Source organism: Peromyscus maniculatus, chromosome 1, assembly GCF_049852395.1.
Source record: "Peromyscus maniculatus bairdii isolate BWxNUB_F1_BW_parent chromosome 1, HU_Pman_BW_mat_3.1, whole genome shotgun sequence".
Taxonomy (NCBI): domain Eukaryota; kingdom Metazoa; phylum Chordata; class Mammalia; order Rodentia; family Cricetidae; genus Peromyscus; species Peromyscus maniculatus.
Window position 1 is genome coordinate 184,953,123 of NC_134852.1, and position 23,208 is coordinate 184,976,330.

A 23,208-nucleotide genomic window follows, 5' to 3' on the forward strand; every position below is an offset into this window, starting at 1 on the left:
AGCACCCCTCCATGATCCGTGCTTCAGTTTCTATCTCTGACTTCATCTTAGTTCCTGCCTTGACTTCCCTTCATTATGGACTGTGATTGGGATATAATGTAAGGTGAAACTCTCTCCTCCTCAACTTGCTTTTGGTCATTGTGTTTACCACAGCAGTGGAAACCCTAAGAGAAATGGTGAGTAAGGAAGCAAAATATGAGTCCGGTTAAGCAGTCCCCATAAGCCAACAGCAGGAGTATCTGACTTCGAATGTGGAATGCATGCACAGTGTTTTATTTGGACATAAGAACAAAATTATGTCAGTTGCAGGAAAATGGATGCTGCTTGTGATGAGCATGTCAAGTGAGATAAGGCAGACTCAGCAGACAAATAACATGTTATCTCTCATATTCAGAGTCTGGATTAAAAAAGAAAAAGAAAAAAAGACATTTAAGTAAAAGGGTATTATAGCTTAAATGTGAACTATCTCCATAGGCTCATGTTTTGATTCTTGGTTCCCAGGCTGGGGCACTATTTTGAAGGTGGTGGAGCCCTTAGGTGGAAGAGCTTTTCTGGTGGAAGTGGGTCCCTAGAGCTGGTCCTTAGAAGAGGCTGTTGTATCCAGACTAGTTCTCTGCTTCCTGGTCACCACCATGTCAGGAGTGGTTGCTACATGCCCCACTGCTGAAATTGCCATTGTGTCTTCCCCACTGATGGACTGAAACTGTGAACACAAGTAAACTTTTTCTGTCTCAAGTTGTTTCTGTCAGGCATTTGGTCATAGCAATGCAGAAGTTTTTGTAGCTAGAGTTTTTCTGGTCCTGCCTGGCCCATGGTCAGGACAAAACTCTCTCACCTGCCAGTCCCACAGGCGCTCAGACCCAACCGAGTAAACACACAGAGACTTATATTGCTTATAAACTGTATGGCCGCAGCAGCCTTCTTGTTATCTAGTTCTTATATCTTAAATTAACCCATATCTATTAATCTATAAGTTGCCACATAGCTCATGGATTACTGGTACCCTACATCTTGCTTTTGATGGCGGCATCTGGCAGTGTCTCTCAGCCTCAACCTTCTGCTTCCCAGAAGTCTCCTCTCTCCTTGTCCTGCCTATACTTCCTGCCTGGCTACTAGCCAATCAGTGTTTTATTTATTAACCAATCAGAGCAACACATTTAACATACAGACTATCCCACAGCAGTTTCTGATACAAACAGGAAGCAGATAAGGACAGAAGAGAGGATGATGGGGTGTATGAATATAATCAAAGTATACATTATATACATGTATAAAAAAATAATGAAACTCTATTTTATGGGCCCAAAAGCACTTGCTGACAAGCCAGTGCTTGATCTAATTTTGAGCCCTAGAACCTACAATGGTAGGAAAAACTGACACTCATATACCATACACACATACACACTCAAAATGTTTAAAGTATTTTGTACAATAAACACACTATTAGTAATAGTAACTAACTCAAGAATGCTTTGGAAGAACTAGAGAGATGGCTCAGTTGGTAAGAAAAGCACTTGCTGCTGCTGTTCAAGAAGACCCAGGTTCAGTTCCCAGCACCCACATGGTGGTTCGCAATATCTGTAATTCCAGTTCCAGGGGATCTGATACCACCTTCTGGCCTCCACCCAAACCAGGCGTGTACAGGGTCTACATAAATACATTCAGGCAAACACTCACACACATAAAATAAAAGTTAAGCCGGGTGGTGGTGGTGGTGGTGGTGGTGGTGGTGGTGGTGGTGGTGGTGGTGGTGGCGGCGGTGGCACCGCACGCCTTTAATCCCAGCACTGGGGAGGCAGAGCCAGGCGGATCTCTGTGAGTTTGAGGCCAGCCTGGGCTACCAAGTGAGCTCCAGGAAAGGCGCAAAGCTACGCAGAGAAACCCTGTCTCGAAAAACCAAAAAAAAAAGTTAAAATAAATAAAGAAAAGGAAAATGGTTTAGTTTGCTTGAAAGAGAATGGAATCATGGAGAAGTATGACATGAAGCATGAAGTTGGAAATATTTGCCAACAGCTGGCAATCCAATTTAATTTAATGCCCATGGCTGCAGTGTGCATTCTGCTGCTTCCTTCTTTCAGATAGATCCTCTGATTAGTAAATACAATAATTCAGATGGCAAGTCCTCTCGTTCCTTCCTCTCCTGGTGGAAGTGTATTTGTAAGAAGCCTGCATTCACTACTGAGTTTGCATCTGTCTGGGCATGTCTGGTGGACTAACAGGATGAGTCTGCTGGGAGGTACTTGCAGGATACTGAAAACCATAGAAAATTCCTTCAGGCAGAAAATTGCAGAAATGATAATAAAGACTCAGCTGTTAGAGGAGATGGATGATTTTAGCACGTGTGATAGTGAAGCAGTACAGGGCCACATTGTAAGAAATATGTGAGAGCTATTTAAGTCGCTCATACCTCTAGGTCCACCTAATAGTATTAGACAATCAATCATTATTGTAATCAGTTCATTATTCTTGCAAGACAATGTTCACAACCATAGAGTCTTTGTAGAAACAAGGAATCTTTAGAAGACGTGCATACTCTTTCATGACCTCACACATTTCTGAATGTTATCAGCAGATGTCAGTTAGTAGTTATTTTCTCTCATCCTTAACATTTATTTATTGATTGTGTGTGTGTGCACGCACGCGCGCGTGTGTATCGTGGTACACATGTAAAGGTCGGAGGTCAGCTTGCAGGAGTTGGTTCTCTCCTTTCACCATGTGGACTCCAGGGATTGAACTCAGGTCTTCGGGCCTGATGGAGTGTGTAGTAGAACTTTCTCGTCAGGACCGCCAGCCCACTAACAAGGGCACAGAGACTTATTATTAATTATGAAAGCTCAGCCTTCGCTGGGTCTTGTTACCAACTAGCTCTTGTAACTTGAGTTAACTCATATTATTAAATCTATGTTCTGCCATGTGGCTCCTTACCTCATCACCATACTTTGAGTCCTGTTTCCCTTGCATCTCACTGGCAAATCCACCTTTCTTCTTCCTAGAGTCCTTTCTGCCTGGAAGTCCCGACTATTCTCACCTGCCTAGCTATTGGCTGTTCAGCTCTTTATTACACCAGTCACAGCAATCCATCTTCACACAGTGTACACATCCCACAGCAGGAGTGCCATTTCCCCCGAGTCATCTCACAGGCCTTTTCTTCTTCTTCTTGTGCTGGATTTACTGCCTAGTCCTGGGTGAAGACTAGACTTGTATATCAAGCTACTTAGTAATTTGGCACTACAGGCACATACATCTCACAGGACCAGCTATATTGCTATTGCGTTTTACTACATCCTCATTTTATATTTTTTCCTAATTTTAATGGAGTCAGTGAGAAAACAGAAAATAATTTTTTCTTTTTTATTTCTCTCTTTTTTTAATTTCTCTTTTTGTTTTTTGAGACAGATGTTCTCTGCATATCCCTGGCTGGCCTCAAACTCAGAGATCCGCCTGCCTCTGCCTTCGGATAGCTGGGATTAAAAGCATGTGCCACCACCGTCTGGCTCTTTCTTTTTTTCTTCCTTTGTTTAGAAATTAATTTTCAAAATATTCAAATGTTTTAGTACATTTCCCTAAACAGAAAGAAAAGGGTAAAATTGATGTCACTAGGTGAGGAAAGTCCTTGCTACTAATGAGCATCGTGCTTTTGTGTTCTTACAGAAGTGAACTCCCGAAGCGATCTGGATTGCCACAGATTCAGTTGCTTGCTAGGGATGATGTTTGCTTACTTCCCTATTGGATGTTGGCTATATCACTGGTATTTCTTCTACTCATCCTTCCTAACTTTGCTAGTTAGATTGTTGTCAACTTGACACAAGCTAGGTTCATCTGAGAAGAGTGGCCCTCAGCCGAGAAAATGTGTTGGATTTGGTTTGTAGGCAGGTCTGTGGGGTAATGTCTTGATTAAAGATTGGTGTGGGAGAACTAGCCCTGTGGATAGTGCCACCTCTGGGCAGGTGGTCCTGGATTGTATTAGAAAGCAGGTTGACAGCCAGGTGGTGGTGCACATCTTTGATCCCAGCACTAGGGAGGCAGAGACAGGCAGATCTCTGTGAGTTCAAGGCCAGCCTGGTCTACAGAGTGAGGTCCAGGACAGCCAGGGGCACACAGAGAAACCATCCCTCAAAAAACCAACCAACCAAAAACAAAAAAAAACAAAAAACAAAAAACCAACCAAAAAACAAAAACAAAACAAAACAAAACAAAAAAACCAAAAACCAACCAACCAAACAAACAAATAAACAAAAATCAAAACAAAAACAAAAAGAAAGAAATCAGGTTGCCCAAGCCATGAGGAGCAAGTCAGTGAGCAGCATCCCTCCATGGCCTCTGTATCAGTTTCTGCCCTGACTTGCCTCAGTGATGGACTATGATCTGAGATGTATAAGCCAAATAAATCCTTTCTTCCCCAAGTTGCTTTGATCATGTTGTTTACCACAGCAATAGAAAGTGAACCAGGACACTACCTAAGCAAATAACGTTCTCCTCTCGTCTCTGGGTAAGACAAGATTCCAAGAAGACAAGAAAGTCCTCTGGTTCCTAGTTGATTCCTTGGCCCTGTTACCTCTGACACCTGCTAACCTCTCAGCAAGTGCCAGACAACTACACTGACTGAATGATCACAGCTGAGGAAAGACTGTGTTACACACCCAGTCAACGGTCTCTGCTTCAGGACCAAGGTTTAGGTGATGTTACAGAGCCCAGAGCCTTCTTGCACCTTCTTGAGTTGTGAGAAGGATGGAACATGTGAGAAGAGAGAGCTCTTTTTTATTCTGTGGGCCAGATTTAACCAGTGGTACTAAAACTCGAGATATTTCCATGGCGATAAATAGATATAACTGACTCCTTTAATCCTGGTTTATAATGTTCTATCACAAGGAAACATCACATTCTGATTTGTAGATATCTTCTTACACTATGTATTTTTTTTAATTTATTTATTATATGTGTGTGCCACAGAGCACATGTAGCAGTCAGAGGACAACTTGTAGAGTTTTTTTTTTTTTTTTTTTTCTTTCACCATGAAGGTTCCAGCGACTGAATTTAGGTTATCAGGCTTGGTGGCAAGTGTTTCTGGAGTCATCTCACCAGCCCCATACACATTTTTTAAAAAAGGTTTATTTATTTTGATATGTACAGGTGTTTTGCCTACACACACACACACACACACACACACACACACACACACACACACACACGAACGCTGGTATCCCAGGAAGTCAGAATAGGGTGTTGGATCCCCTAGAACTAGAATTAAGGATGGTTGAGATCCACCATGTAGATGCTGGAAACTGCATCCCATGCTTCTGCAAGAGCAGCAAGTATTCTTAACCACTGAGCCATCTATCCAGTCCTGGTTTGTAACTAGAGTTTTCCTGCCTGGCCCACAGTCAGGACAAATCTTTGTCACCTGCCAGTCCCACAGCCGCTCAGACCCAACCAAGTAAACATAGAGACTTATGTTGTTTACAAACTGTATGGCCGTGGCAGGCTTCTTGCTAACTGTTCTTATAGCTTAAATTAATCCATTTCCATAAATCTATACCTTGCCACGTGGCTCGTAGTTCACATGCTGCTTGTCATGGCAGCGGCTGGCAGTGTCTCCTACTGCCTTCGTGTTCTTTCTTTTCTCCTCTCTGTTAGTCCTGCCTATACTTCCTGCCTGGCCACTGGCCAATCAGTGTTTTATTTATTGGCCAATCAGAGCAATTTGACATACAGACCATCCCACAGCACTGGTTTTCTTCTCTTTCCTTTCCTTTTTTTGTTTTGTTTTTTTTTTTAATTTTTGTTGTTGTTGTTGTTGTTTTTGAGACAGGGTTTCTCTGTGTAGCTTTGCACCTTTCCTGGGACTCACTTGGTAGTCCAGGCTGGCCTCCCGAGTGCTGGGATTAAAGGCGTGTGCCACCACCACCTGGCAATTTTTTTTTTTTTTTTTTTAGATAGAATTTCATGTATCCCAGGCTAGTTTAGAACTCAGTATGTAGTCAAGGATGACGCTGAATTTTTGATCCTCCTGTCTTCCCCTCCCAAGTGCTACGGTTATAGGCATGAGTCACATACCCACATATATCTTGCTATACATACTAATCTGTATTTTATTTTCTAATTTTTAAAGACATTTTTGTTATTTTAAATTATGTGCTTGTCTGTGTACATGTGCGCAGGTGCTTGAAGAAGCCAGAGGTGTCAGGTCCCTTGGAGCTGGAGTTACAGACAGTTGTGAACTGCCTGATGAGGGTGCTCAGGATTGAACTTCTATCCTCTGGAAGAGCTGTACGTGCTCTTAACCACTGAGCTATCTCTCTGGCCCCTCTCCTTTTTCACTATTTCAAATAACGTATGTAAACATCCTTATACAATGTGTACTTTTGCACATGAATTAAGGTACTGCTAGAATTTTTTTAAAAAGCTAAACTTTTTTTTAACCCACAAAACCTTTTGCTTTCCAACAAAACAGATTTCTAACATATTTTAGAGTTAATTAAATCAACTACTTAGCATAATTAATGAATGAAATTCTCTAAGTAGTTACAAAGAAAGTAATTTATTCATTAACATTTAAAGTTGTTGTTTGTTTGTTTGTTTGTTTTAGAATTGTGTGTGTCTGTGTGGGTGTGTATACCTGAGTTCAGGTGCCTGTGGCAGCCAGGGGCTTTGTATTCCCTGGAGCTGGAGTTACAAGCAGTTGTGAGCTGCCCACATGCCTTCAGGCAACCTAAGTCCGATCTTCTGCAGGAGCCATATGCACTCTTAACCACTGAGCAAACTCTCTGGCCCCAGCATTAACATTTAGAAATAGCATCCCCCCCCCCCCCCCCCCCCCCCGCTTGAGACAATGTCTCTTATAACCCCCCCAACCTCCCCCCCCCCCCCCCCCGAAGTTGCTGTGTAGTTGAGGATGACCTTGAACTCTTGATTCTCCTGATGGGATTATAGGTGTGTGCTACCACGCCCAGAAAAAGTGGAATTGTTAAGTGTACCCAATGGGATATGAATATCACAGTGATCTGATATTCACCATTGTCCTCCAAGGAGAGACCCTTCCCTAAAAGCCCCCAAACTGGGCTGGAGAGATGGCTCAGAGGTTAAGAGCACAGGCTATTCTTCCAGAGGTCCTGAGTTCAATTCCTAGCAACCACATGGCAGTTTACGGCCATCTATAATAAGATCTGATGCCTTCTTCTGGCAGGCAGGCATGTGTGCAGACAGAATACTGTATACACAGATAAATAAGTAAATCTTGAAAATATAAAGTCCCTAAAGTAGAATAAATTGTTAACTGTCTTTAACCACAATGCTCCCATGTTGAAAATTCTGAATGACTTTATTACTGATTGTTTTAACACCTAATTGATAGATTATAATTTTTTTTTTTTTTTTTTTTTTCCGAGACAGGGTTTCTCTGTGTAGCTTTGTGCCTTTCCTGGAGCTCACTTGGTAGCCCAGGCTGGCCTTGAACTCACAGAGATCCACCTGGCTCTGCCTCCCGAGTGCTGGGATTAAAGGCGTGCGCCACCAACGCCCGGCAGATTATAATTTTTAAATGTTGGTTATTATTATTATTTGTTGCTTGATTTTTAAATATAAAAAACCTGGAGTCAGATATTGGGGTAAATGCTGAAAGATCAGAGAGACAAAGGAACAAGCCACAGCTACTTCTCACCTCACCAGCTCCCCGAATCCTGACTGAATGTCTCTGAGTCCTCAGCTGAAAGGGATTCAGCCCAAAAGTGCTCCTCAGCTGAAAACGGCTGTAGTTCCTGTCTCCTCACACCTTCTATACCTTTCTCTGCCCAGTCACATCACTTCCTTCCTAGTGTTGGGATTAAAGGCACGTGACTTCTGAGGACTGGAATTACAGGAGTGTGCCACCACTGCCTGGCCTCTATGTTTAATCTAGTGGCTTGTTCTGTCCTCTGATCTTCAGGCAAATTTTATTAGGGTACAACAAAATATCACCACAATTGTTAGCTTTTTGAGATAGGTTATTGTTGTGTAACCCTGGCTGGTCTGGAATTCACTTAGCAAATCAGGCTGACCTCAAACTTGTGGGTACTGTCACCTGTCTCTGTCTCCAGACTGCTAACAATATAGATGTTGCCACACAGTAGGGCTTTAAAAATTGGTTATATGTCAAGCCGGGCGGTGGTGGCGCACGCCTTTAATCCCAGCACTCGGGAGGCAGAGCCAGGCGGATCTCTGTGAGTTCGAGGCCAGCCTGGGCTACCAAGTGAGTTCCAGGAAAGGCGCAAAGCTACACAGAGAAACCCTGTCTCGAAAAACCAAAAAAAAAAAAAAAAAAAAAAAAAAAAAAAAAAAAAATTGGTTATATGTCATATGTGAACCCTGTGTACGTCTATAAGGAACAAGGCTGACACCCTATCATTTATCCTTAGCGTTTACTTTACTTTTTAAAAAATGATTTATTTTTATTTTATGTGCAATGGTGTTTTGTCTGAATATGTGTCTGTGTGAGGGTGTCAAATCCCTTGGAGTTGGAATTACAGACAGTTGTGAGCTGTCTGTATAGATGCTGGAAATTGAGCCTGGGTCCTTTGGAAGAACAGCCAGTGCTCTTAACCACTGAGCCATCTCTCCAATACCTTTTTTGTTTTGTTTTTTGGAGACAAGGTCTCACTATGTAGCTCTGGCTGTCTTGGAACTTGCTTTATAGACCAGGCTGGTTTCAAACTCTTACAGACCCACCTTCCTCTGTCTCCTGAGTGCTGGAATTAAAAGTGTGTGCCACCTCCACCTTCCTGGCTTACTCTTATAAAACCTGGGTAGTAGTATTCAAAAATATAAGTAGATGGTGAGTGGAAAGAATTGATTTGTTATGTCACTCATTTATTTTAAAACTTTCCAAATTATATTCTATACATCACTTGATGGTTTTAGTTTCAATGATTATCAATGGACGGTTTGATTCTTCTTCAATTTACCAGAAAAAAAAAAAATGCTTTCAAAAGAGTTTGTTAAGCTGGGCAGTGCTGAGATTAAATGAGTTCTAGGACAGCGAGGGCAACACAGAGAAACCCTGTCTTGGGGGGAAAAAAAAAAAAAAAAGAAGGGAAGGAAGGAAAGAAGAAAGGAAGAAAGGGAGGGAGGGAGGGAGGAAGGAAGGATTGATTCTGCAGTCTTAAAGAACTAGGGTCAAGATTTCTTGGCCTAACTTATGATACAGATTCAAGCCAAGGATGCTGTCAAAGGAGTCTGGTGTTGGAGCAAAAAAAAAAAAAAAAAAAAAGAAGAAGAAAAAGTTTTTCTTGGTTTGTAAATTTCTGGATATAGTTGAAAAGGACAGTACATTTCTCAAGTAATATATAAAATAAATATATGTAATTTTTCCCCAAAATTAATATAATGGCTTTTGTAAGGCAAAATAATTTAATTTAATTCAAAGTTCTGAATTAAAAAAAAAAAAAGACGAAGTTTAACTGGATGTGGTGGTCCATACCTCTAATCCCAGCACACAGGAAGGAGGACTATGAAATCAAAGCCAGCCTAGGGTACACATCAAGACCCTGTCACAGTGTTGAAGAGATGGCTCAGTGGTTAAGAGCACTCACTGTTCCAGGTTCAGTTCCCAGAATATACATGGTGGCTCACAACCATTCATAACACTGTGATACCTAGATATACATAGTGACAAAATACTCATATACATAAAATAAAATAAAATAAATCTAAAAAAGACTTTTAAAAGACCCTGTTACAAAAAGATAATGAACAGACTTTGAAATTTTAATGTGTCAAGGAAAAGTTAACCAGTTAATAGTTAATGTTGACCAGTTAATGATCGATATTGTTAAATACACAGGATTTGAAACGCAGACAATCTTGTATCTTACAATCAACAAGACCATAAGAACACATTAATGATACACAATTAAGTCGCCAGGATTTACAAAAGAGAACTTTCTTTTTACTGTATTTAGAAAAGATAGAATTTCCAAGTTGGATCTGACAACATTAGATTTTTCTATAGTATTTTTTCTGTTCTTAGCAGACACTGAAACTATAGTCACTATGGGAGTACTGTACCTTACGAACTTATTCTATGGATCCTGATACATTATTTTAATAAAAAACTAAACAAAAACACCCTAACTCAAAAGGTCTCTAGCTGCTTTGGGCTGTTATTTAGTGGAACTGTGGAACTAAATGTGGTCTATGACTAGGTGTCAAAATCAGGTTAAAAAAATTAAAGATTGAGCTGGGCGTGGTGGCGCACGCCTTTAATCCCAGCACTTGGGAGGCCGAGGCAGGCGGATCTCTGTGGGTTCGAGGCCAGCCTGGGCTACCAAGTGAGCTCCAGGAAAGGCGCAAAGCTACAAAGAGAAACCCTGTCTCGAAAAAAAAAAAAAAACCCCCCCAAAAAAATTAAAGATACCAAAACTTGGGAGGCAGAGGCAGATCACAGACGGCTTTCTGTGAGTTCGAGGACAACCTGGTTTACATAGCGAGTTTCAGGACAGCCAGGACTACACAGAGAAACCCTGTCTCAAAACAAACAAACAAACAAACAAACAAACAAACAAAGTATTCCATTCATATGACAGGAAAATCAAAGGGCACCAAACAACAACATAATGGCATCTTGAAACAGAAGGATGAAGAAGAGGAAATGGAGGAATAGATAGGCAAAAGAGAGGCCATGAGATAGGGAAGTGGAGGTGGAGATGAAAAAGAAGACAGGCAAAAGGCACAACAGCGTTTTCTTCCGTCTTCTGCGAATTTTCCTTATGTGTGTACTGATTTTTGTTGTTTGTTTTTGAGACAAGGTCTTACTATGTAGTCCTGATTCTGTCCTAGAACACACTATGTTGACCATGCTGGCCTGGAACTCTGAGATTCGCCTGCTTCTGCCTCCCAGAGTGTGGGAGTAAAGGGGCCCATGTGCACTGATATTTAAACCCAGTAGAAGAGGAAGGAATGTAAGAACAGAAGTGGAAAAGGAGATCTGTTTCTAAGAAGGAGGAATGGTGAGCTCCTGGAAACTTACCCACATGCAGGTGATACTTGAATAAACTCCTTAGTATGGTGAGATTAAGGTTTGGGGGTGGAAATAAAAAGATAACAGTCATAAATATTCATGGAGGAAAGGGGGTAGGGCCTTAGGCTGCTACTATCTTACCCCAGCTCAAGTGCCCCGCTGAGAGCAGCAATTAAACCCTCTTCCCTGGCCAGCCTGAGACTGTGTTCAATGGTCATTGTCTCCTTCAGCAGGTGGCAGCCTTCCCTTTGTTCTTTGGCGAAGTTTGGTGTTTTCTTCCTAAGAAGGTCCTTTTCAAGACCTTCTCTTTTCTTTTTTCAGTCTTCATTGATGTGTGCCTTCTTCATACATTTTGAAAATACTTTTCCAACGATCATTCTTTACAACATGAGGCAACTCACGTTTTCACATTTCATTTTTTTTTTTTTTTTCAAGACAGAATTTCTCTGTATAACAGCCCTAGCTGTCCTGGAACTTGCTCTGTAGACCAGGCTGGTCTCGAACTCACATAGATCCACCCGCCCCTGCCTCTGGAGGGATTAAAGGCTTGAGTCACCACTGCCCTGCTTTCATGTTTGATTTTTAAGGCTCTCGTCCTTGGAACCACGTTCAGGATACACAGGGCAGACAGTGAACACCACTCACATCTCATCCCATATTCTGTGTCCAATTCTAGGGCTGGAGATGCAGTGAAAAGTCATCTCTAGTCCCATTTCCCTGTGTTAACTTGTTCACTAAAAGCTAGGCTTTTGCCCCGTTTTTGTTTCACTGAAGAAATTTCCCAGGCTCCTAAGGATCTGTAATGTTTTATGTAATGGGAACATGTCAATCATTGGTCCTAGTTTCTTCAAATGTACAATGGGGTCGGTGAATGAGGAGGTCTCTGAGAGTTCTTCTCGATCTTCTATCCTTCTGTCACTGAGAAGTCTGCTACCAGGTAGGACCGGAAGATGGCTGTGGTGCTGTAGAAATACAACTATTTCTAGAGGAAAAGAAAATGCTTTGAGCAGAACATTGTTACATGGTACAGAGAGTGGAAATAGACCTTGTTGAAGCAGTTGATACAGGGAAGAGAGGATACTTGGATTATGACAGAGCCGATATAGCACACAGCATCCCTGTAGCACACAACATCCCTGTAGCACACAGCACCCCTGTACACACAGCACCCCTGTAGCACACAGCTTCCCTGTAGCACACAGCATCCCTGTAGCACACAACATCCTTGTAGTACACAGCATCCTTGTAGCATACAGCCTTTCTCCCAGATATCATTTATGGCAGACTTTGAGTAGACCTTTAAGCTTAAATGCTGGAAATTTCTTAGTGAGCTCATTTATTTAAAAATGAAATTAGAGCTGACCTTCCTCTCTGGTTATTTGATATTCTTCTGATGATATACATTTATTTTTAGCTTTAATTCTACTGGGTGAAATCACTTTTTTGGTCCTATGAAAACAAAATCAGTGTAAAGAATACCTTTAATCCCAGCATTCCACCTTTAATCCCAGCATTCTGGAGGCAGAGGCAGGCAGATTTGTGAGTTTGAGGCCAGCCTGGTCTACAGAGCCAGTTCCAGGACAGCCAGGGCTACATTGAGACACCCTGTCTTAAACAAACAAACAAACAAACAAACAACCCCCCCAAGCCCCAACCAACCAAACAACCCCCCAAAAACCTCAACACACAAAGAAACAAATAACAAATGAAGAGACATCAATCTCTCTCTCTGAAAGGCTTTCCCTTTCTTTTCAGACTTTTGTTTATTCTCTCAGATATTTTCTGTGTACTTATCTACATATGTATATATGTATTTGTTTTCAATTTTTTTTCCTTTTTTTTTTTTTTGGTTTTTCAAGACATGGTTTCTCTACATAGTCCTGGCTATCCTGGAACTCGCTCTGTAGTAAATGCACGCACCCTTTCTGGAGGTGGAGGCAGGAGGTTCAAAAGTGAAAGATCACTGTCAGCTACACTGAGTTCAAGACCAGCCTGTGATAAATAAGAACCAGTCTCCAAAACAAACATCATTTTTTCTAGAAAATATAGGGGCCTGAGAGTGTCTCTTTACTTATCAAGAGTCTCAATGTGAGAAATGGCTTCAGGGGCCAACTATACAGTATGCCCCTGAAATAAAGATCCAGACAGCTGCAAATTGAGAAACTTCACCCAAGCTCTTCATGATAGCTAGGTTATGGGCTCAGCTGTAGAGCAATCACATGAAGACAGAAGATCCTCTGTCATTCTGGTTACCTCAGCCGAGTCCCTGGATATGTAGGTGAAACTATCTTGGACTTTCCAGATCCAGCCAGACTCACAGCTGAACAGACCACATTTGTTCCTCAATTTCATCAGTGGCACACGCCTTTGATCCCAGCACTTGGGGGGCAGAGGCAGGTGAATCTCTGTGAGTTCGAGGTCAGCTTTGGTCTACAAATTGAGTTCCAGGACAGCCAGGACTGTTACACAGAGAAACCCTGTTTTGAAAAAAAAAAATTACCCCAAGAATTGTGGGAAAACAAAGGTGGTCGGTTCAAGTCACTAGGTTTTACTGTGATTTGGGGTGAAGCAATAGGTAATTGAATCAGTTATCAAGCGTCACCACAGTAGTTAACTTGACTTTGTGGACTGTGAGGAGGTTGTAATAGTCCAAGGATTCGTTCCCAAAGCTGAGTCATCCTACTGAATGTGGACCCCCCGCTGGCCAGTCACTGCTCTACTCATAAGGCTTAAAACAGTAGGAGCACTTACCAGTCCCAAGTGTTTGTTGACTGAATCATTACAAGAACAGAGATAAGCCCCCTGTCATCAGGAGGACAGTTTAAGCAGATTTTGTCTGTTTTCTCTTGCAGAAAAGGTACTCCCCCTCCAAAGCAACTGATTATCTAGAAGCACTGTCAATCTTGATTCCATCTCAAGGAAATCCTAAGCCCAGACACATACGGGCTACCCCGAATCATTTAGTTTCTATTGTTAGAAGTGCGAATACAGCCAACTATGTTCCATAGGGCTGGACCTGGAGTTAAGACCCAAGTAGAAGATCTAGCCGTCAAAGTTAATGGAAATAAAGTTGTTTTGTGTCACTCCCTGAGGGGTAATTCCTGAGTGCCATGTGGACGTCGTCTGATCTGTGCCTTGGCACGCCGGGGAACACACAATTTACTCTCTGTCTGAGACAAATGGTTTCATACAGAATATCTCTTTCCTGAGACAGGCAAGGTGACAGAGAGCCATTTGCAAAAGCTCTGGGAGAGGTTTAGGATATGGAAACCTTAGACAGTAATTCAGAGTTTCCCCCCAGAACACAGTATGACTCAGAGGAGTGCCTTCTGGAGAAAGGCTGAGCAAGCTGGGCTTGAAAGAACAGTAATGGGGCTGGTAAGATGGTCCAGTGGGTGAAGGTGTGTCCATCCAAGCCGCCAACCTGAGTTAGATCCCAGAAGCTGTGCGGTGAAGAGACAGAACAGACTTGCAAGTGCCCTCTACCATGCTCCGGAGCGCCATGGCATTTGTGTATGTGCTGGTGCGTGCTTGCACACACAATAAACAAATATAGATTTAAAAAAAAACTAAATAAACAATAGAATAAATAAGAGGGAAGCCTTCAGAACCGTAGATGAACAGGCCAGTTTACATTCAAAGCTAATTATATGCTGCTACCTACTCCATTATTTCCTATTATCTAGAAAATGCTTTTTAGGTGAAAATAGAGATGCTTGCTTAAAAATGAAAGCACTTAACTCTCTTGTGGAAGGGTCAGAGTGCAGGAAAGGAGAAAGGCACTAGAGCAACAGAGTGCTCACACACAAGATGCTTCAGTGCAGAACCTACAGCAGCCCATCAACTATTTATGTTATCCGCATCCAGTTCTTGGTGTCCCACTTATCAAAGAAATGAGGAAAATCTTTTCTTCGGCCATCTTTTGCATGTAGTAACAATACAGTTTTGGAATCAGCTGCTAGAAACTATAATTAAAGCTGGTTTATCATACTCTCTAATTATTCTATAAAGTTAGTCTCCCTGGAGCTTTACATAATTCCTCCTTTGTTATAAGCTTCTGTTTCTCCCTGGGGTGTTTTGAATCCAGACAGGTAAGGAAATGAAGTGCTTGGAAACCAGCATATTAGAGTATCAGTACAGCCAAGCATTAAGTATTTTTATTTTTTTAAATAAAATATTAAATATTTTTTTACTGCTATGTGGGCTTTTTCCCTCCTGGCCTATTCACAGCCTTTGAGTGGAGTAAGGAAGTGAAAAAACACCAACAATTTTTTAAAAGGTCATATCAGTATTTCTTTCAGAAACATATTTAGTGCTGTGAGAGGAAACTCCCACCAAGAGCTGATGTTGGCCACATACTGGCCAACACGGTTATCTGTTCATTCACCACTAGAGAGTAGAGGTACGTGGGCATTGAGGGAAGCAGCTAACTGGCTTCCGGCTTTCTTCCCTCACTTGGAAGTGCCTGTGGGTTGGTGTCAGGTTCCAGCATTTCAGTGCTCTGATCTACATCCCCTGTGCTCTAGAGTGATGCTCTGGGAGCAGAAAAGGATCCCCTTTCCTCCAGCATCAGGAAGCTTAGGAGTGGCTGCCCTTCTTTTTCTTCAGAGGAAGATGTCAGGGCTTCTTACACACCCTTAGACTACAAATCATACAAGATGGCTCCAAGGAAGAGGCAAAATAGGGTGGTACTAGTTAACAGGGACTCTGGGGGACAGGAACAAATGTGGGGGCATTTCCCCCTTCTCAACCTACTTCTCTTGATGTAACTTCATCCTTATTTTCCCCACCAAGCAGTAGTAGATACGCCACTGGGCACAACTTAGGTTTTTACCATGCATCTCATATAACACCTTGACTTTTGGGTCTATTTGTAAAATAGATCTCCATCTTAGTTTAGGCTGTGTGGGTGAGATTTATTTACATCTTTAGAAACCAAAAGGAGGTCTTTCTTCTATTGTTTTCAAATTGCTCTCATCTGTCTTCCCTGCCTCCCCCAGCTGACCAGAACCATGCACAAAAACAGCCTGCAATAAACATTCAATGCTTGCTTGGCTTGGGCTGCTAACTCCTGCAGAGAGATCTTAAAAGGATGCATCTAAATGCAAGGTTTGAGTGGCCTCAGAGATCTCTAATAGAACTGTAAATATCCCTGGTTTAATTAGCAGTCCTGGAGTTAGGTAATGGCCCGTGGCTCTCTGAGCCAGGCCTCTTGAGGTTTCTAGGCTTCAGGAGCTGCCTGCAACTATGCTGTGCACATACGCAATTTTCTTTCTCCTATACTTCATAAACCCTCGGCTGGCCTTTCTAAACACCTACTCGCAATTACTGCAATACCCATGATAATTGATTACTAATCTCCAAATTTCTAAAATGACCCAGCTCAGCTTGGGTCTCAAGTCAGATACTTTCGGACTCAAATTATCACCCCGAGAACTAAGTCCTCTGGGAAAAGAACAAAAAGGAAGAAATCCCTACGTTGGCGCTGATGTCATTTTTCTCCAAGCTCAAGGTGATCGCTTGCTTTGTGGCTGGTTGGTGAGGGAGGAGGGGCTTGCACTCTAGTTATCAGCATTTCTGAACCAGCTCTCTCAACCGCGACAGGTCAGCCAATCCCGGCAGTAAGCTTTTACTTGACAGGTTTGTTCTGGGCGGACAGCCATTGACTAGGTGCTCAGATAAGTCACTTGGCTGAGTCTACAGTAGGTGGGGCGCGCTCACCAGTTCAGGGGCAGTGACTGGAAGTTTGTTGCAACATCGGTAAGCCCAGGCAGCCAGCAGCAACAGGAGATACCCTTTTGCCCCGGGAGTACAGGTCTAGAGAGGGTCCACTTCATTAGCAAAGGAGATGCGTCAGACCCCCTAAGGCCCAGCCTCTTCTCCCACGGTTGGGAACGCGCGGGGTGGGCAGATGCAGAGCAGGCGGCTCATGTCTCGGCCTTCTGGCTCGCTCTATGGGTTGCAAGCGAAAGGGAGGAACAGCCTGGGGACTCTCCGCGTCAGCGTGCACAAACCGGCGGCGGCTAGCAGAGAGGGGTGGCGGGGGCACGTGCTTGGATGTGGGTGCTTGTGTAACCAGCTCCCCAGGCGCTTGGCCCCGACAGCGCTCCTGCGGACCGCTCGTGGGTGCTATTCTCTGCTCCCACCGGGAAGAGCTGGGGTCCAGCCGCCCACACCTGCGGTGGCCATCTAGCAGAGCAGAGGGGTCCGAGCTCTAGCCTCAGGAGCACACAGATAGGGGAATGGGAATTTGGAAAGTTCCCCAACTAGGACCACACGTGACCTCCTCCTGAAAGTAGTTCCGACCGTGGCTCGTGTATCCTTCCACCTCGCCTTTGAGCCCTCCCAGGCCTGCTCGCCCCGCCCACTCGCAGGCTGCAGCTTCCGACCGTTCCATACTCCACACCCCGGTCCAGTAACCGGGTCCTGGACCGTGCACGGTCCGACAGGGGCAAGAACCTGGCCACAGCGATCCAATTCTGCCGGGTTTTCATAGCGGCCACAAAGGGGAGGGGAGGCTTAGCCCCTTCAAGACGGAGGTTGCCCGATCCGGTGGACCCACCGCTGCTGCAGGGAGCCGCCGGGCTCATCACCCGGCAGTAGAGGGGTGCGTGTGGGGTGCACCCTATTCATGGAGATCCACTTTGTGCACCCAGGGGTGTCCTCTGAGCCCTGGAAACTCAGGGGAGACGTGTATGTACACGCCCCGTATGCACAATCATCATGCTTGGCTGGGAGCGTTCATCTTTCGGGCAAATGAACCCAGCTGCCTGGGAAGCAAGAGGTGGGGCAGGGAACCCGAGCCCGAAGAGGTGACCCACGCGGGAGACACAATAGGGGGTTGTTCTTTGTGCAAAGACTGACACCTTGAGGACACCGTGGGGGGGGGAGAGGTGCACTACCTAGGTGAAGACAGTCGCTGACAAATCCTAGCGCAGCACTGCAATCTGACCACAGCGCAGGGCAGGGAATGCAAGCCTACTCGGAGGAAACGCAGGGACGGAGGCAGGACAGGGTGTCCCCGCCGCAGGGCCCTGCCCCCGAGGCACCGACCAGCGCGGCCAGCTAGTCCGATCCACCTGAGAGCAGTCAGCGATCCCGCTCAGCGCAGGTTCGCCTCCTCGGCCACAGCCTGCCCTACCTTTGCCGGGTCTCTGCGCGGAGGCCGAAGCCGGCGCAGCTCCGGGGAAAGAGCACCGGGGTCTCACTGGGCATGCTCCGCGGCGCTCGCCGCCCCGTCCCGCCGGCGCCCCGCCCCGCCCCTCCCCTTCCCCCGGCTCGGCCGCTCGCCTCCCGCCCCGCCTCCGGCTTCGGAGGCGCCCGGCTCTCCCGGCGGGGCGGCGGAGGGGGCGGGCTGGCCGGCGCACGGTGATGTGGCGGGACTCTTTGTGCACTGCGGCAGGATACGCGCTTGGGCGTCGGGACGCGGCTGCGCTCAGCTCTCTCCTCTCGGAAGCTGCAGCCATGATGGAAGTTTGAGAGTTGAGCCGCTGTGAGGCCAGGCCCGGCGCAGGCGAGGGAGATGAGAGACGGCGGCGGCCGCGGCCCAGAGCCCCTCTCAGCGCCTGTGAGCAGCCGCGGGGGCAGCGCCCTCGGGGAGCCGGCCGGGCGGCGGCGGCGGCAGCGGCGGCGGGCCTCGCCTCCTCGTCGTCTCTTCTAACCGGGCAGCCTCTGAGCGGCTTCGGAGAGAGACGGTGGAAGCCGTGGGCTCGGGCGGGAGCCGGCGCAGGCTCGGCGGCTGCACCTCCCGCTCCTGGAGCGGGGGGGAGAAGCGGCGGCGGCGGCGGCGGCGGCCGCGGCTCCGGGGAGGGGGTCGGAGTCGCCTGTCACCATTGCCAGGGCTGGGAACGCCGGAGAGTTGCTCTCTCCCCTTCTCCTGCCTCCAACACGGCGGCGGCGGCGGCGGCACGTCCAGGGACCCGGGCCGGTGTTAAGCCTCCCGTCCGCCGCCGCCGCACCCCCCCTGGCCCGGGCTCCGGAGGCCGCCGGAGGAGGCAGCCGCTGCGAGGATTATCCGTCTTCTCCCCATTCCGCTGCTTCGGCTGCCAGGCCTCTGGCTGCTGAGGAGAAGCAGGCCCAGTCGCTGCAACCATCCAGCAGCAGCAGCAGCAGCAGCAGCCGCCGCAGCAGCCATTACCCGGCTGCGGTCCAGGGCCAAGCGGCAGCAGAGCGAGGGGCATCAGCGACCGCCAAGTCCAGAGCCATTTCCATCCTGCAGAAGAAGCCTCGCCACCAGCAGCTTCTGCCATCTCTCTCCTCCTTTTTCTTCAGCCACAGGCTCCCAGACATGACAGCCATCATCAAAGAGATCGTTAGCAGAAACAAAAGGAGATATCAAGAGGATGGATTCGACTTAGATTTGACCTGTATCCATTTCTGCGGCTGTTCCTCTTTGCTTTTCTGTCACTCCGATAACGTTGGAGTAGACGGATGCGAAAAATTTCCGTAGTTGGGGTGACTATAACGTTTAATACCGGTCACATTTCTAGAGCGTGTATTTTGTGTCTTTTCCAGTGTATTCAGCCTAGGGAGCGTTCAGCTAGACGGAACTCATGCCTGCTTGCAAGTGTCAAGGCACGGATTGGTTTCTTGTCTAGCTCTGTGGTCCTTTCCTATTGTCCGTGAATGCAGAGTACTGTACATTGGATTAACGAGCTCGTTAATCCAAGCCTTCTAAAGGAACCAAAAAATAGACGCTGTGAGGTTGGAGCATATTTCGATTAGATCGTGACTTAGGCCCTAGATCTAGGGTGTATATCAGATTAAAATGAAAGTCCGCGCTGCACGTAGGCATATTGCCTCAGAATCTTGCAGTGATTGTTAGTTTCCTGGGTTGCATTGATAGATTTTTCTAAAATGTGACTTGTGGACTGATTTGCATAACTTTATAAGCATAGTCATCCTCAGCATAGATGGTGCACATTTGAGGGTAAAAGTAGGTTTGTGTGTTTAAACTGAGGTAATTACAACTTCGGAGCTACATTTAGAAGTTCTGTAGTTTGAGATCAACAGTGCCAGAATATGTGTTATTGGAGCTTTTAATAGAACTATGTTAATTTAATCTTTGTTTCCTGGTGAGATGTGGGATTGTGGGATGGGGCATGAAATTTGCCTTTCAGTCGTATTTTACATTCATTGGCCTTGCCAGACGTGATAGGATAGAGATTGAATAGTTTTTGATCCCAGATGACGATGTCCGTGTGAGTTCAAGGATATTGTGTGTGGCAAATGATTGCAGAGGTTAAACCTCAGCTCTCCATGAAATTTAAGTATTATCGTGAACTAGGATTTGCTGCTCATATTTTTTGTGTTTCAGGTGCTCTGACCCGTTGACTATCCGTGGGTTTTACACTGATTTGTATAGAATGTCAAGTATAATTTAACCAGCTGATACCCAGGAATCCTAGCAAGAGTGGATCATTGGCTTCAGATTGTAGGTATGCTAGCTTTTTAAATTACTGAGTCAGCTTGTTGAATAAGACAGAAACCCAAGAATTTTTAACGGTGTATAGTTCTGATTGTCTAAAAGTTAGGCCTTTGTACTTCAAAAGTTCGTGGTTATCTTAAAGCATTTATCTTTGCAGTTTCAGGTATGGTACTGGTTTTGATCAGGGATAGGAAGAGAGCCCTCCTTTTTTGGAGGAAGTATTGACAGATAGTGAGAGCTTTTGGGAGGCCGATGTGTCTGTCAGGTGTGTGAAAACACAAGTTGCTGGTCTCAGATGATCTATTGAGCCTTTTGCTACGACCCCAAATTTCTTCATATGTGACTTGGGACAGTGAGCAATATTTAGTTAAAATTATGTAATTGCATAATTGTTAATAAGGTATTCTTGGTAAAAGTTATTTCTTATTAAATATCAGTAGACATTTTCTTAAGGTAGAAGGTCAGCAACTTGTCTATACATGTCCTGCTAATAATTAGAGCATTATGGAGAGGACTTTTTTTTTTTTTGGAAGAGGTTCGATTTTTTTTTTTTAAAGATTGCATTAGCAGCATATAAAACATGCATAGCTAATTTTGACTGAGTTTTTGTTCTGAAATGAGGATGAAACTCACTGAAGAACTGGCTTTAGAAACAGGCTAATTTTCTGTTAAGTTAAAAAAATACACTTTAAGAGGAATCTTTAATTTTCAAGTTTGCATTAATTGAAAAGCGTTACTCAGAATGAACTTGACCTTTTCCTAAAGGTAACTGGAGAAAATTCTGAGTTACCACTTGCTTCAAGGCAGTTTACCGTTGGTGTGAATTAGTGAGCGTAATCTAGCTATAGAAAGGATTAGTCAGTATTTAATTTAAAAAAAAAATAGATCCTCATTCAAAGAAAAATCTGGAATGCCTGGTTGTCAGGCTTCTCTTAATTTCCACAGCACACTTATATTTTGCTTTTCCCACTTGATTTAAAATTGTCAGGGGTATTGGACTTCAAGATTATTTTGCCAAATTTTTATGTGTGAGCGGTGACATGATTGCAGTTCCTTATTTGATTTCATAGTACATAGGCTCCTGCATGTGCAATTTATGTGACTTAGAACTCTAAAACTGGACTTTTAGTTATGATATGCATGGAAAGCAGTATCAAATACTGCATCAAATGACTAATAACACTTAATTTTTAGAGCTGTGGTTTTATTGAGCCAGATGTTGATATGAAAAAGAGTCGGGGGGGGGGGGGGGGGGGGAGTCAGTGAACTCCTTGCTCTTCTGAGAGTTGTCCTCCCAGTAATTTTGATAATAAGCCAGAGGGCTTGCTTGATTCTTCATCAGTGTGTTCTGTATTTAGGGGCAGAAATTAAAATGCTCATTGAAGACTTGTACTGGTCAGTGTTGGCATCGAAGCTGGCCAAGTTAAATTCCTTTATGAAAGTAGTAGGTGGGATGTTTTTATTTGCTAAAGAAGGGTCAACAATGATGTACTTTCTGAGGAAAGTTGAGGAAAATGAGTTTTAAAATCCATTGCAAAATTGAATTTTTGTAAGAATTTGTTGGTTGGGTTTTATTCTTAGTCTAGAAAATAGGCTAACTGTGAGATTGCACGATTTCATGTCTTTAAAGCACATGCAGAGCTCAGGCTTCTTTACAGTTTTTTGTTTGGTAGATGTGCATCCTTTCAAATACTGATTATGGGAATATTAGTACCTTGTAGTGATTATTAATGTTAGCTGTTTTCTTAAAGGCAAGTGATTGTTGAAAGCAATTCTAGGTTGTTTTTTTTTTAAGCAGAGCCTACAATCTTTGTCTTGCATTTTTCATAGTCATTTGTTTCTTTCTTGAAAAACGTGACTACGTAATTGCTGTATAAGTTGCAAATTTCATTTTCCCTAAAACTTACTTAAGAGTAAAATGCGTCAAAACGAGTAATTTTCAGTTATGTATAATTCAATATAAGGAAAAGAAATTTCATTACTGTCAATTGTAAAAGTTGACACAGTATAGTGATGCAGACTTAGATTGCTTTTAAAATATTAAATAAAGATTAAGTAATTCAAGTTAAATATAACATACAACCATGTTAGTTTTATACTTGATTTTAGAAAATGGCGATTCATTGCCTTTAAAATTTTTATTTAAGTAACAGGAGAAAGGCAGATAGTATATTATAATTTTTGTGTGGAACATTATGTCTAATTTCTCATAATTACATAAAATATATACCTAAGTATTATGAACTAGCTTACCTTCTGGCAATGAGTTCAATTCTTACTTTCAAATGTTACAGCTTGAAATTTGTCTTTGTTTGCTGTTTGTTCATTTGTTCATACCTTAACAGTATTTAACAATTTTTAGGCCACTTCTAAAATAGTCACTTTGATGACTTGATAAGAAAATAGTTCATGTAGGAAAAGAAAAAACAAAGTTTGGACATTCATTTCAGTAAATATTCAGTTTTCAGTATTTCATTTTGTGTCTCAGTCTTTTTAGTAAGCCCAAAATATAGACAGTGTTTTTATATTGATAATGTATGTGAATTCAGAGTTGGTAAAGATAAATTTAGAAGCCTGTGTACATAGGATAGTTTTTTTATTTCCATGAAATGTTAGGCCTATTCCATCTTAGAAGTATTTAGTTCCTTCCAGAAGACAGTACTAGTTATTAATATAGCTTAAGAAATTTATTGGATAGCGTTTTGTTTGTTTGTTTGTTTGTCTTCTTTTTTTCTTTTCCGGTAGAAACTACTGGCTCATAAAACAGAAGTTTTACTGCACTGAGCTGATG

General features: G+C 43.8%; 4 protein-coding genes across 5 annotated transcripts in view; 2 read left to right on the plus strand and 2 right to left on the minus strand.

Moving 5' to 3' along the window:
* The window catches only part of Atad1 (ATPase family AAA domain containing 1), a 91,341-nt gene extending 73,093 nt beyond the window's left edge, over window positions 1-18,248 (minus strand). Inside the window, exon 1 of the mRNA XM_076562303.1 lies at window positions 18,132-18,248. Within this exon, the coding sequence (XP_076418418.1) occupies window positions 18,132-18,205 (74 nt within the window). The 5' untranslated portion in view covers window positions 18,206-18,248. The remainder of the gene's footprint in view (window positions 1-18,131) is intronic.
* Klln (killin, p53 regulated DNA replication inhibitor) lies at window positions 9,731-17,580 on the minus strand. The gene is given in 4 exon segments (XM_076563420.1): window positions 9,731-17,080; window positions 17,082-17,119; window positions 17,167-17,508; window positions 17,553-17,580. Coding segments are annotated over 4 exon segments (546 nt in total). The 3' UTR covers window positions 9,731-16,942.
* Window positions 18,249-18,346: 98 nt separating the features above from the next.
* On the plus strand, window positions 18,347-18,458 carry Mldhr (mitochondrial lactate dehydrogenase regulator). Its single transcript, XM_076562338.1, is given in 2 exon segments — window positions 18,347-18,400; window positions 18,402-18,458. Coding segments are annotated over 2 exon segments (96 nt in total). The 5' UTR covers window positions 18,347-18,361.
* A 474-nt stretch (window positions 18,459-18,932) lies between these two features.
* The window catches only part of Pten (phosphatase and tensin homolog), a 74,885-nt gene continuing 70,609 nt past the window's right edge, over window positions 18,933-23,208 (plus strand). The window contains exons 1-2 of one of the 2 annotated variants that reach the window (XM_076562329.1): window positions 19,100-19,444; window positions 20,307-20,427. Coding sequence is in view for 1 of the 2 variants with exons in the window: in XM_042273592.2 (XP_042129526.1) it covers window positions 19,278-19,356 (79 nt within the window). In the remaining variant the exon portion in view is untranslated. Of the gene's footprint in view, window positions 19,445-20,306; window positions 20,428-23,208 lie in introns of both variants that reach the window. The other variant, XM_042273592.2, reaches the window with a different exon arrangement.